Raw genomic sequence first — 13,036 nt, 5'->3', positions numbered from 1 at the left:
AATGTCATCATAGATGGCTTCTGTACTGGAAAACAAATTTTCCTTTCAATGAAAACACAGCATTTAAAATAAAAACTTTGCCTGCAGAGGTAAGGTTCCAACTCAGAGCCTCGTGCACCAGGCAAGTGCACCAACACTGAACCACACCCAGTCCTCATGCAGCTTACAAGAGAAGTTCAATTAGTACCAATTCATTTTTTTACTTAGAGCCATTAAAATTCCCTATCTCTATCCTAAAGATTCCATGTCTAGCTATCTATTCTACAGAAATTCACTGGGATGAACAGAGGAAATATCTTTTCTCAGACATACTGACCTCAAAATCTGGACCAAAAATAAGGGCCTTGGTCCAATACTTTGTACAACATTTGGAGAGAACATGTACTACTCACAGTTTCTCAGCCCAACGGTATGCCTTCCATACATTTTTGTCAATGTAAGAAATATCATTTCCTTGGAAATTCCTGTGAAGAAACAGTTCATATACTTGAGTAAATAGGAAAAGACTAAGCAGAAGCAGTAAAATCATCGCACCCTCATGGAGGTGTTCAATGCAGAACAAAGAAAACCACCAATCTTCTAATTTCAAGATCTATCAGTTTCTGAGGGAACACAGTTAGCAACACAGGGCTGCTGGAGCAAGCTAAGACCTTCCTTGCAAGTTGAACTTTGAATATGACCAGCTTCTTGGTTAGAAAATGCTAGTTAATTACTAAGTATTTTTCTCAAAAATAATTGCGTTTAAATAAAGTACTTCTACAAATCAATAAAAAAATAGTGATTAATAATTCAACAGGAAAATAGGTGAATTTTTATCACCATTAGCAAGTAAGAAACCCTGATATAGGTACCATCAAACCTTTGCCAGAGGGCTGTCTGTTGAAGCACGTGTGTTAGAAAGAGGAGGAAATTCGAATTAGTCAAAGTGATGTGCTGGTGTGGAAACAGTTCTTGGTCACGCTACTTAGGGAAAAAGCACAAAATCACTAATGAAAGTTTTACCTCAGCCGGGCGGTGGTGGCGCACGCCTTTAATCCCAGCACTCGGGAGGCAGAGGCAGGCAGATCTCAGTGTCTGTGAGTTCGAGGCCAGCCTGGTCTACAAGAGCTAGCTCCAGGACAGGCTCTAAAAAAAAAAAAAAAGCTGCAGAGAAACCCTGTCTCGAAAAACCAAAAAAAAAAAAGAAAGAAAGAAAGTTTTACCTCATCCGTGAACAACACAAATGAACTGGAAGGAAGGACACATGACAAAATGTAACTGCAGTTTATTTTGGCTTGTAGGGCACAGAAGAAGAGCATGGAATAAATTTTCTAGATTATCCTATAAACTCTGGGTCTTTCATTTCTATTTTGCATGTGTGCAATCATTCTCCTATTTTACTGAGACGGAATCTTTAATCCAGCCTAAATAAAGCTCACTAGAATGGTAGACTTGCTAGCCAGATGGTTCTGAAGAGTGTGCTTCTGACATTCAAGGCTGTAATTATTTGTAGACTGCCACATAAACCTATCATTTACATGGATTCTGAGGATCTGAACTCTAGTCCTCACACTTGCAATTGGACCACTTTAACAAGTGAGGAACCTCCCTGCTGTCCCCACCCTTCACCCTTTTTTGCAGTGCTAGTAATGGAATTCAGGGCATTTTGTGTGCCAGTCAAGTATTCTACCACTGAGCTCTATTCCTAGCCCTCTGTTCATTATGAGACAGGATCTCATTAAGTATAGTCTAGCCTGGCCTTGAATTTATAATTCTCATTCTTTAGTTTCCCAAGTACTAGGATTAAGGGTATATACTACACACCAGGCTTCTATGACTTTTTTTTTTTTTTTTTTGGTTTTTCAAGACAGGGTTTCTCAGTAGCTTTGGAGCCTGTCCTGGAACTAGCTCTTAGAGACCAGGCTAGTCTTGAACTCACAGAGATCTGCGTGCCTCAGCCTCCCGAGTGCTCCCAAGTACTCAGGCTCCGAGTATGTGCCACCACCCCCCAGCTCCATGACATTTTTTAAGAATGGGAATATATCCTTGAGTGGCACATGCTTAAAAGAAACTGTTACATACCTAATTTATGTTCAGTTTCAACTCTGTGGCTCACTTTAAGCATTTACTTTTAGTTCTACTTAGTGAAGACTTTCTTGCTCAGTTTAAACACACTTTTTCTTGTGATAGGGAAGAAAGAAATTCACTCACTTGATAGTGGACATCCCACTCAATCCCACACTGTTTGATTTTATGTTCACTAATAAGAAAAATGCCTAAAACTGAACTCTCATTCCTGACTGCTGAGTCTATCTGTTAAATTGCCATTCTTATCTTTATCTAGAACAGAAACTGTGGTCTCATTTTTTTATTTTCATACTTCAATCCCCAATTTTGTTTGAGATGTAGTCTCACCATGCAGCCCTGACTCGTGTAGAACTCACTATGGAGACCAGGCTGGCCTCAGTCTCACAGAGATCCACCCGCCTCTGCATCTCAAGTTCTGGGATTAAAGGTGTGCATAACCATGTCTAGTGTCACTCACTAAATCCTATCTTCTCTTACTCTGTGAGGATTCGGGGTTTTCTTCCCACTCTCGTAATAGCCACAGTGGTCCAACTCTTGCTCACTTTAGTCCTAGATTTTGCTCGATATTTATATATGGTCATCAAGAATTAAGCTTCCCATCTGGATTACTCTACAAGAGGATGCTAAAATGATCCTCTATCTGAGTGTTAAGACTCATGCCTGTATTTTCCATTTGAGATGCTGAGGCAGGATGATCATGAACTCAAGGCCAGCCTGTATTACATAGCAAAGTTCCACCCTCTTAATACTTTTTCAATATTTTTTAGAAATTTATAATGGTTCTTCTTCCATATTGCACTGTGACTTTCAAACCACTAGAACTGATATTCAAAGTATTTCATAATATCTCTCACTGTTTTCTAATTCAATCTTTTATGGTAGACTAGTCTACTAAATCCCAATTCTTGTAAGCTATGCCTTTGGCTATGCTGTAATACCTATTTTTACTTTATTTAAAAATGAGACACTCTTTGAAACAAAGGGAAAGTTTTAATGTGACCATTCCCCTTTCCCCCATCTATTATTTCATGTTCCTGAGAAAATGCCACACATATATGGCTCCCATACTTCTTAGCCCTGAATAGTGCACACAATACATCAAAAATATTAGAAAACCAGGAACAAGAATGAGCTCTGGACATAACTAAGATTACAAAGCTAACATTCATGTATGCTAAGAACTAAGATAAGTATTCCATGTAGTCAACTAAACCTCACAACAGTCCTATGAAACAGGAGTCATCAAACTTCCCATTTTACAGGTGAGGAAGTTAATTCACAGCTAAATACTTTACGCAGGGTTACAGAGCTTAGGCCAAACCCCAGGAGTCCAGCTCCAGAATCTACTCTAATTACGCTGATACATCCTCACTGAAATAAATTATAAAGAAGATGGAATGAAACAGAAGAACAAAGGTTAAGCAATGATATAATGAAACTAAATAAAAATGAATACAGAAAAATAAGAAGGGCTATCATAAATAAAAGACTGGAGAAGGGATACTGAAGAAGTAAAATTGAGGACAAGGAAAAGTTGACAAGTCAAGGTAGGAGCAGAAAGTCAATCAATGAGAATCAGAGAGACAAGGAGGGCCCAGGAAAGCTTTGAAGAAAAAGGTGCTATGTCAGGCAAATGTAAAACAGAAATAAAGGTGAGTCTTACAAGATAGCAAAAGTGTTGTTGTAGGAGTCGGGCTTTGGCACAGGCACTTGGTGGAGTCTCCGTTCTGGGCTAAGATGATTACACAATAGTGTCTCATTTTCACACAAGCAGAACTCACATAGGTTGATGTACATGTAGGCATTTTGTTCCATAGTTAAATCTTTTTCTGTTTTGGAATTTTCAGAATATGGAGTTGTGGTAAGTTCCATTTTAGAAAACTGATTTGTAGGTGGAAGTGTCATTTCAGGGTACTTTGGAATAGGAGCTGTAGTTGTTGGGACTGTAGAATGTGCAGCTTCTGGAGAAACAGCTGTAGTTGTTGAGACTCCATACTCCGCAGCCTCTGTAGAAGCAGCTGCAGTCTCTAGGACTTCAGAAGGTTCAGTCTCTATAGTTGATGAATCTGAACGCTGAGCTTCAACATGAACTAAAGTTACAGCTGTTGTCTCATAATGTTCTATGGTCTCCATAGGTATCTCAGAAGTGTGAGCTTGGGAGTCCTTCATTGGGGCAGAATGTTTAACCATTGTATTAGGTTGTTGAGTTATTGAAATTTCTGAGTGTAAATACTGAGCTGTGACTTGAGTTAGGTTTGAATGTTGAACCTGAATCTTCTCATCAAGTGGGAGTACCTCTTCAGGGTTATTTAGAGGAAGGATAGTAATATTCCCTGGGGCTTCCAAAGGTTCACTCTCTATCTTAGATAGTTCAGTTAAAGAATGCTCTACATCAAGATGGTAAACTTGGACCTCAGGTGACACTGTATGCTGAGTTTGATGACCTGACATTGCAACTTTACTATCATGGAACACTGGAGCTTTGGTAACAAGCCCCTCATCCGGCTGTGGAGGTTGAGAGAAGGTCTTTTGCATAGGTTCAAAGAGTCCTCTCTCAGTAGTAGGTTGATGAGTTATGGTAACTTCCAAATCTAAAGGAGGAACCGTGATTTCAGTTGTGCTTGGATGCTGAATGTGAACCTGTTCTAGAGGTGTCACTTGAGAATGCATTGGACGATGAACTGTAGTCTCACTGAGAGCTGTGGGATGATGAGCCTCTCTAGTAGGCTCTGCAGTTACAGTGAGTTCCGTGTCTAAGGGATGATATGGTTTTGTTAGATACTCAGCTTTACTCTGAATTAGAACTTGAATCATGCCCTCTTTATATCCTTGAGTTTGAACTACCAACTCATTAGGTGGTTTTCTAACTTCAGCAGTGGTCCTCTGCAAATTTTCAGGACTGTTTTCTTGAGTAGATGAGTTATGATCAAGGTTAACTACGATTTTAGTTGGAGTTCTTGTACGAGGAACGAAAACTTCTGGGTTCAGGATCACACTTTGATCTGAATGAACTCTAGTCTGCTGTGGAGTTGGATGAAAGTGAGTCCCTGTAGGAGGCTGAGAAGGCTGAGATGAGATCCTGGGTGGTGCTGGATTCTCAGCTTGACCCTGAACTGGTATTGGAACTGTCACCTCCTGAACTACACCCTCTTTTGGTGGTGCTGTAATCTGAGTTGTGCTCTCGTGCATACTTTGTGAAAGCTCTCCCTCATTAACAGGTTGATAAGTTCCAGTAAGTTCTAGATCCAAATGCTGAACGGTGACTTCAGGTATCTGAGTTGTGTGCTTACTGTGAACAGGCTCTGGATATATCACCAGAGGGATCTCTGGAGGAGGAACTGTAGTCTTCTTTGGAGTTGTAGGATGGTGAGGCTCTCTAGTAGGCTCTGAACTTATGGTGAGTTCCAGATCCAAAGGCCTAAATGATACAACAGCTTGATCCTGAGTTGGTATTGGAACAGTCACCTCCTGATATACTGGGGTTAGAGCTATACCCTCTTTAGGTGGTTCTGTAATCTGGGTTGTGGTCTCTTGAATGTTTTGAGAAAATTCTCCCTCAGTAATAAGCTGTGGGGCTATGGTAAGTTCCAAATCCAAAGGCTGAACTGTGACTTCAGTAGGGTTTGGATGCTGAGGGTGCTGTGGAACTGTAGAATGCTGAGGCTCTCTGGTAGGCTCTGGAGTTATGGTGAGTTCCAAATACAAAGGCTGAGATGAAGAAGAAGCTTGATCCTGAGTTTTTGTTGGAACTGTCACCTCTTGATATTCTTGCTCTTGAGCTACAACCTCCTTAAGTGGTTCTGTAATTAGACTTGTGGTCTCTGGAATAGTTTGAGAATGTTCTCCCTCAGCAGTAGTTTTATGAGTTATGGTAAGTTCCCGATCCAAAGGCTGAACTGGGACTTCAGTAGGGTTTGGATGCTGAGGGTGCTGTGGAACTGTAGAATGCTGAGGCTCTCTGGTAGGCTCTGGCGTTATGGTGAGTTCCAAATACAAAGGCTGAGATGAAGAAGAAGCTTGATGCCGAGTTTTTGATGGATCTGTCACCTCTTGATATTCTTGCTCTTGAGCTACAACCTCCTTAGGTGGTTCTGTAATTAGACTTGTGGTCTCTGGAATAGTTTGAGAATGTTCTCCCTCAGCAGTAGTTTTATGAGTTATGTTGTGTTCCAGATCCAAAGGCTGAACTGTGACTTCAGTAGGGTTTGGATGCTGAGGTTGCTGTGGAACTGTAGAATGCTGAGGCTCTCTGGTAGGCTCTGGCGTTATGGTGAGTTCCAAATACAAAGGCTGAGATGAAGAAGAAGCTTGATGCCGAGTTTTTGATGGATCTGTCACCTCTTGATATTCTTGCTCTTGAGCTACAACCTCCTTAGGTGGTTCTGTAATTAGACTTGTGGTCTCTGGAATAGTTTGAGAATGTTCTCCCTCAGCAGTAGTTTTATGAGTTATGTTGTGTTCCAGATCCAAAGGCTGAACTGTGACTTCAGTTGGGTTTGGATGCTGAGGTTGCTGTGGAACTGTAGGATGCTGAGGCTCTCTGGTAGGCTCTGGAGTTATGTTGAGTTCCAAATACAAAGGCTGAGATGAAGAAGAAGCTTGATGCTGAGTTTTTGATGGAACTGTCACCTCTTGATATTCTTGCTCTTGAGCTACAACCTCCTTAGGTGGTTCTGTAATTAGACTGGCGGTCTCTGGAATAGTTTGAGAATGTTCTCCCTCAGCAGTAGTTTTATGAGTTATGTTGAGTTCCAGATCCAAAGGCTGAACTGTGACTTCAGTAGGGTTTGGATGCTGAGGTTGCTGTGGAACTGTAGAATGCTGAGGCTCTCTGGTAGGCTCTGGAGTTACGGTGAGTTCCAAATACAAAGGCTGAGATGAAGAAGAAGCTTGATGCTGAGTTTTTGATGGAACTGTCACCTCTTGATATTCTTGCTCTTGAGCTACAACCTCCTTAAGTGGTTCTGTAATTAGTCTTGTGGTCTCTGGAATAGTTTGAGAATGTTCTCCCTCAGCAGTAGTTTTATGAGTTATGTTGAGTTCCAGATCCAAAGGCTGAACTGGGACTTCAGTAGGGTTTGGATGCTGAGGTTGCTGTGGAACTGTAGAATGCTGAGGCTCTCTGGTAGGCTCTGGAGTTATGGTGAGTTCCAAATACAAAGGCTGAGATGAAGAAGAAGCTTGATGCCGAGTTTTTGATGGAACTGTCACCTCTTGATATTCTTGCTCTTGAGCTACAACCTCCTTAGGTGGTTCTGTAATTAGACTTGCGGTCTCTGGAATAGTTTGAGAATGTTCTCCCTCAGCAGTAGTTTTATGAGTTATGTTGAGTTCCAGATCCAAAGGCTGAACTGGCACTTCAGTAGGGTTTGGATGCTGAGGTTGCTGTGGAACTGTAGAATGCTGAGGCTCTCTGGTAGGCTCTGGCGTTATGTTGAGTTCCAAATACAAAGGCTGAGATGAAGAAGAAGCTTGATGCTGAGTTTTTGATGGAACTGTCACCTCTTGATATTCTTGCTCTTGAGCTACAACCTCCTTAGGTGGTTCTGTAATTAGTCTTGTGGTCTCTGGAATAGTTTGAGAATGTTCTCCCTCAGCAGTAGTTTTATGAGTTATGTTGTGTTCCAGATCCAAAGGCTGAACTGGGACTTCAGTTGGGTTTGGATGCTGAGGTTGCTGTGGAACTGTAGAATGCTGAGGCTCTCTGGTAGGCTCTGGCGTTATGGTGAGTTCCAAATACAAAGGCTGAGATGAAGAAGAAGCTTGATGCTGAGTTTTTGATGGAACTGTCACCTCTTGATATTCTTGCTCTTGAGCTACAACCTCCTTAGGTGGTTCTGTAATTAGACTTGCGGTCTCTGGAATAGTTTGAGAATGTTCTCCCTCAGCAGTAGTTTTATGAGTTATGTTGAGTTCCAGATCCAAAGGCTGAACTGTGACTTCAGTAGGGTTTGGATGCTGAGGTTGCTGTGGAACTGTAGGATGCTGAGGCTCTCTGGTAGGCTCTGGCGTTATGGTGAGTTCCAAATACAAAGGCTGAGATGAAGAAGAAGCTTGATGCTGAGTTTTTGATGGAACTGTCACCTCTTGATATTCTTGCTCTTGAGCTACAACCTCCTTAGGTGGTTCTGTAATTAGACTTGTGGTCTCTGGAATAGTTTGAGAATGTTCTCCCTCAGCAGTAGTTTTATGAGTTACGGTAAGTTCCCGATCCAAAGGCTGAACTGTGACTTCAGTAGGGTTTGGATGCTGAGGTTGCTGTGGAACTGTAGGATGCTGAGGCTCTCTGGTAGGCTCTGGCGTTATGGTGAGATCCAAATACAAAGGCTGAGATGAAGAAGAAGCTTGATCCTGAGTTTGTGCTGGAACTATCTCCTCTTGATATTCTTGCTCTTGAGCTACAACCTCCTTAGGTGGTTCTGTAATTAGACTTGTGGTCTCTGGAATAGTTTGAGAATGTTCTCCCTCAGCAGTAGTTTTATGAGTTATGTTGAGTTCTAGATCCAAAGGCTGAACTGTAACTTCAGTAGGGTTTGGATGCTGAGGTTGCTGTGGAACTGTAGGATGCTGAGGCTCTCTGGTAGGCTCTGGCGTTATGGTGAGTTCCAAATATAAAGGCTGAGATGAAGAAGCTTGATCCTGAGTTTTTGTTGGAATTGTCACCTCTTGATATTCTTGCTCTTGAGCTACAACCTCCTTAGGTGGTTCTGTAATTAGACTTGCGGTCTCTGGAATAGTTTGAGAATGTTCTCCCTCAGCAGTAGTTTTATGAGTTATGTTGAGTTCCAGATCCAAAGGCTGAACTGGGACTTCAGTTGGGTTTGGATGCTGAGGTTGCTTTGGAACTGTAGGATGCTGAGGCTCTCTGATAGGCTCTGGAGTTATGGTGAGTTGCAGATCCAAAGGCTGAACTGTGACTTCAGTTGGGTTTGGATGCTGAGGTTGCTTTGGAACTGTAGGATGCTGAGGCTCTCTGGCAGGCTCTGAAGTTAGGGTGAGTTCTAGGTCTAACGGCTGAAATGAGACAGTATATGATGCTGGATACTTAGCTTGATCCTCAGTTGGTATTGGAATTTTCATCTCATGATATTCTAGACTTTGAGTTAAAATATTTTCTGGAGCTTCCATCACTTGATTTGTGGTCTCTTCCATAGTTTGAGAAAGTTTCTCCTTAGGTTTTAGATTTACGGCAACTTCTAGATCCAAAGGTTGAAATGCATTTTTAGTTGGGATTGCATGTTGAGTCTCACTATGATGTGGATGTGGAAGTTTTACTTGAAAATGTGGATTTAAAGTTCTCTTTGGTGGTATATAATTCTTAGTCTCTTGACTAATTCCTGGGGTTACAGTAACTTCTAGGTCCAAAGGCTGAAATAAACCATTAGGTGATAGTGTATACTCAACTTGATCCTGATCTGGCTTTGGAACAGTAATCTTGTGTGATGGAATGTGAGTTACAATATTTTTCAGTGGCTTTGGAGAGTGTGGAATCACTTTTTGGCTTAGAAAAAATTTTCCTTTTCTAGGGAGTTTTAAAGTCTGAGCTGCAGTGGGCTTCAGTGCTAGAAATGGTTTCAGATTCTCATGGAGGTCTATGGAATGAGATAGGGTTATTTGTTGATGTAAAGAAGGTCTTACTCCCATACTGTGAACCGGAGGCAGTTCTGAGGCTTCCTGTTGAGTTGAATAAAGGTGTACCTCTTTAAAGTGGTGTGTTGTCTGAGCTATGGCCTCCTGGAAGGCTGGAGATTCAGTTTTGGAGAAATATGGACGCTTTGAAAGGGCATTAGTCTGAATCTGTGGAAATTTACCTTTCTCAGTAGAGTCTACAGGCTGACGTAAGTCTTCTTGTGGCAATGGAACTGATCCATCCTCCAGAGAGGGTTCTGGAGTTATGGTAAGTTCTAGGTCCACATGTTTAACAGTGGTTTTATATGACTTTGGAAGTTCAGTTCTGAATGTTGCCTCTAGATCTGCAGATGAAAAAAACTTATCTGTTATCGAAGGCCAAGTCGAGCTCCCCTGCTGACTTGGATAAGGTTCCTCAGGAAATTCTTCAGGTTGGGTTGGGACCCCTTGACCAACTGGAGAATGTTGATCCTTTTTTGGGTTGGTTTGATGTTCAAATGGGATATTTTGTGATGCTGGAAAATAAACTTGACCATGACCCAGGGATGGAACTGTTACCTCATGGTAACCTGGAAGTTGTTCATCAGGCAGCTTTAGCATCTGTTCTGAAGCCTCCTGCTGTGCTGGAAAGGGTTTTCCTTCTTCAGAGATCTGTGATATTCCAGTTGTGTCTTCTTGCTGGCTTAGAGGTTTATGATGCAGAATAGGTTCTGGGGACTGATATAAAACACCCTGTTGTTGTGACAGTTCAACCTCTTCAGATGCTGTAGCCTCATGATACACAGTTCCCATCGCAGCTACAGGATTCTCTGTTACTGTAATCTCCAGATCTGGAGGTTGACCAGTAGCATACGACAGGCTAGAATGCTGAACTTGATAGTGACCTGGAGGCAAAGCTGTCATTTCATGATGCTCTGGAGACTGAGCTGTTTGTTCCTGCTCAGGTGAAGAAGGTTTAAACTCTTCAGCATACTCTTGAGCTGGTACCTCCAGCTGGCTTTGAAATTGACTCTCTCCAGAAGGCCCAGAAGCCTGAGTTGGAGGCTTCTCCTCATGGAGAAAGGGTTCCATCTGCTCACTATACTCCAAAGGATGCACTGGGGACTCCTGCTGGGTCAGAGAAGATTCAGTCTCCTTGGTAGGTTCTGAAGTCATGGTAAGTGCCACATCCACAGGTCTAACTGTAACATGTGGTAAGTAATAATGGTGCTTTTCATTTCGATCTGGCTGGACTTTGTGAATTGGTGGAGTTTCAACTACATTCTCAATAGGGGACTCTGGAGTTTGAAGTGGAGTCTCTTGTTCGACTGGAGGGAGCTCTGCAGGTTGAACTGAGGCTTCTGGCTGGTTTCCAGAACCCAATTCTACCTCCTCAGGAGACTCAGAAAGTTGACCTGGCTGTTCTAGTTCACTGATAGAAGACTCATCCTCCAGAAGAGGGCCTGGATGTTGAGATAAATCTTCCTGCTGCATTGGTAAAGGTTCTAACTCCTCTGCTTCCTCTTGAGGCTGTACTGGATACTCAAAATCAAATCCAGAAGATTCAGCCTCCTCAGGATACTCAGAAGGTTCAGTTGGCTGCTGCTGCTGGCTAGGGAAATGTTCAGTTTCAACAGGAGGACCGGGAGTCTGAGTTGGAGTCTCCTCCTCATATAGAGATGACTCAATCTCTGTTCTAGGTTCAGGAGTTATTTTAGGTTCCATATCTGCAGGCTTACCTGTAATCATGGGCAAAGTATAATGGAGAAATTGAGCCTGACTAGGGTTTTGAATTGTGGTTAGTACAGTTTCAGCTGTACTCTGCATAGAGGATTCTGGAACTGGAACTGTATCCTCTTGCTCAACTAGACGACTGGTTTCTTCGGGAAACTTTGTAGGCAGAGCTGGAGCTTTTAGCTGGCTACCAGAATTTCCAAAGTTTTCAGGAGGCTCTAGAATCTGAGCTGGGGCCTCTTGTTGGGTTGATGAAGGTTCCAACAACTCAGAACTCTCTGGAAACTGGGCTAGGGCCTGTTGCTGGCCCAGAGTAGCTTGTGCCTCCTTATCTGCCTCTGAAGCCACAGGATTCACTGTGACATTTGGCAGGTTTGAGTGCTGAGCTTCATTTCTATTTGGAGGAGGACCATTTATTTCAGGATGAACTGATGGTTCCTCAGAAGGAAGCTGATGGCGAGCTGAGTCTTCTTTTTGGATTAAAGGTTCATCTTCCTGTGGGAAATAATCTGGAGCTTCCTGCTGGAGATTCTCTGATTTTTGAACTTGTGTCTCCAACTGGTCAGGTTCATCCTGCTCTAAGAACTGTGGAACTTCATCTGTATTTTCCTGGGATTGCAGAGGAAGGCTGTAAGAATAAGCTTCATTCATATTGAGATCACCATAACCATCCTTGGTTTGCTTGTGAAATTGAGGTTTTCCAACAACCACCTTAGCAAGTTTCCTGCGCCGAGTTAAATATTTCCTCAACTTCTTGCGTGAAACCATGAAGGTTGTTGCTTTTGAACTCTGGCTGTCCAGTGGTGGAACAAGTATTTCATCCAACTGATGATCTGCAGCCTCAGCTAGACTTGCAGTACTTTTGAACTGTGAAGACAGAATGGGAGCCTGAATTTGATCCCCATTTACCGTTAAAATGTTCTCTCGCTGCTTCCCAGGTGGCATCAGCTTGTTGGTCAGATGCTGATGTGAAACAGCAAGCTTCTCAGGCTCTGGGTTCGACTCCCGAGAAGTGCTGGGGTCCTGGAATAGAAGTAAACTGTCAGTTAACTCCTCAAGTGGGGCCAACATCTCTTTGGGAGCAGGGGACCCCAGATACTCAGTGCCCTCTTTGTCTGTCTCGGGTGCTCGAGTACGTGGGGATTTAGGTGGATGATAAGAGGAGTGCCAAGACCGGAGTTTGGTTGGCACCCAGGGCTCTGAAGTCAACTGGCTTGGGTTCCTAGTGAACTCTGGAATGGGAAAAGCCAGGACCAGTTGCCACATGAAGAGAAGCCTTAGTGCACCAAAGTGCAGTAAAGACATGACGTAAAAGTAGAGATAAGAAAAAAAAAAGTAAAGACAAAATGCAATAGGGACTAGATTCACAATGCTGCCCAAACGGGTGGGAAACTGACTGAAAACTCAGAACCTGGGCAAGGAGGCCTACCCCGCCCTTCATTTATGACAGCTGACCTTTGTTACAAAACCATTACTGGGCAGGGTCCCAGCTGGATTCTGCTTTCTCTCATGTCTGTGATCTTTTCCCCTTTTGGACTTTCTTTCAAGTTTGTTGTAGAAAACTCCAAAAGCCAAATTCAAAAGTTATCTTGTTTCTTGCTTCTGTAGCTTCTTCCTAATGTCTAGA

General features: G+C 42.6%; 1 protein-coding gene across 1 annotated transcript in view; it reads right to left on the bottom strand.

The window, feature by feature from the left end:
* Positions 1-12,714, bottom strand: part of Lrrc37a2 (leucine rich repeat containing 37 member A2) — an 88,888-nt gene extending 76,174 nt beyond the window's left edge. Inside the window, 2 exon segments of the mRNA XM_042054860.1 lie at positions 393-464; positions 3,731-12,714. Of these exon segments, the coding sequence (XP_041910794.1) occupies positions 393-464; positions 3,731-12,714 (9,056 nt within the window).
* Between the last annotated feature and the right edge of the window lie 322 nt (positions 12,715-13,036).

The sequence above is a fragment of the Arvicola amphibius genome, chromosome 4 (genome assembly GCF_903992535.2).
Source record: "Arvicola amphibius chromosome 4, mArvAmp1.2, whole genome shotgun sequence".
Lineage (NCBI taxonomy): Eukaryota > Metazoa > Chordata > Mammalia > Rodentia > Cricetidae > Arvicola > Arvicola amphibius.
This window is presented reverse-complemented; position numbering and strand designations above follow the sequence as displayed.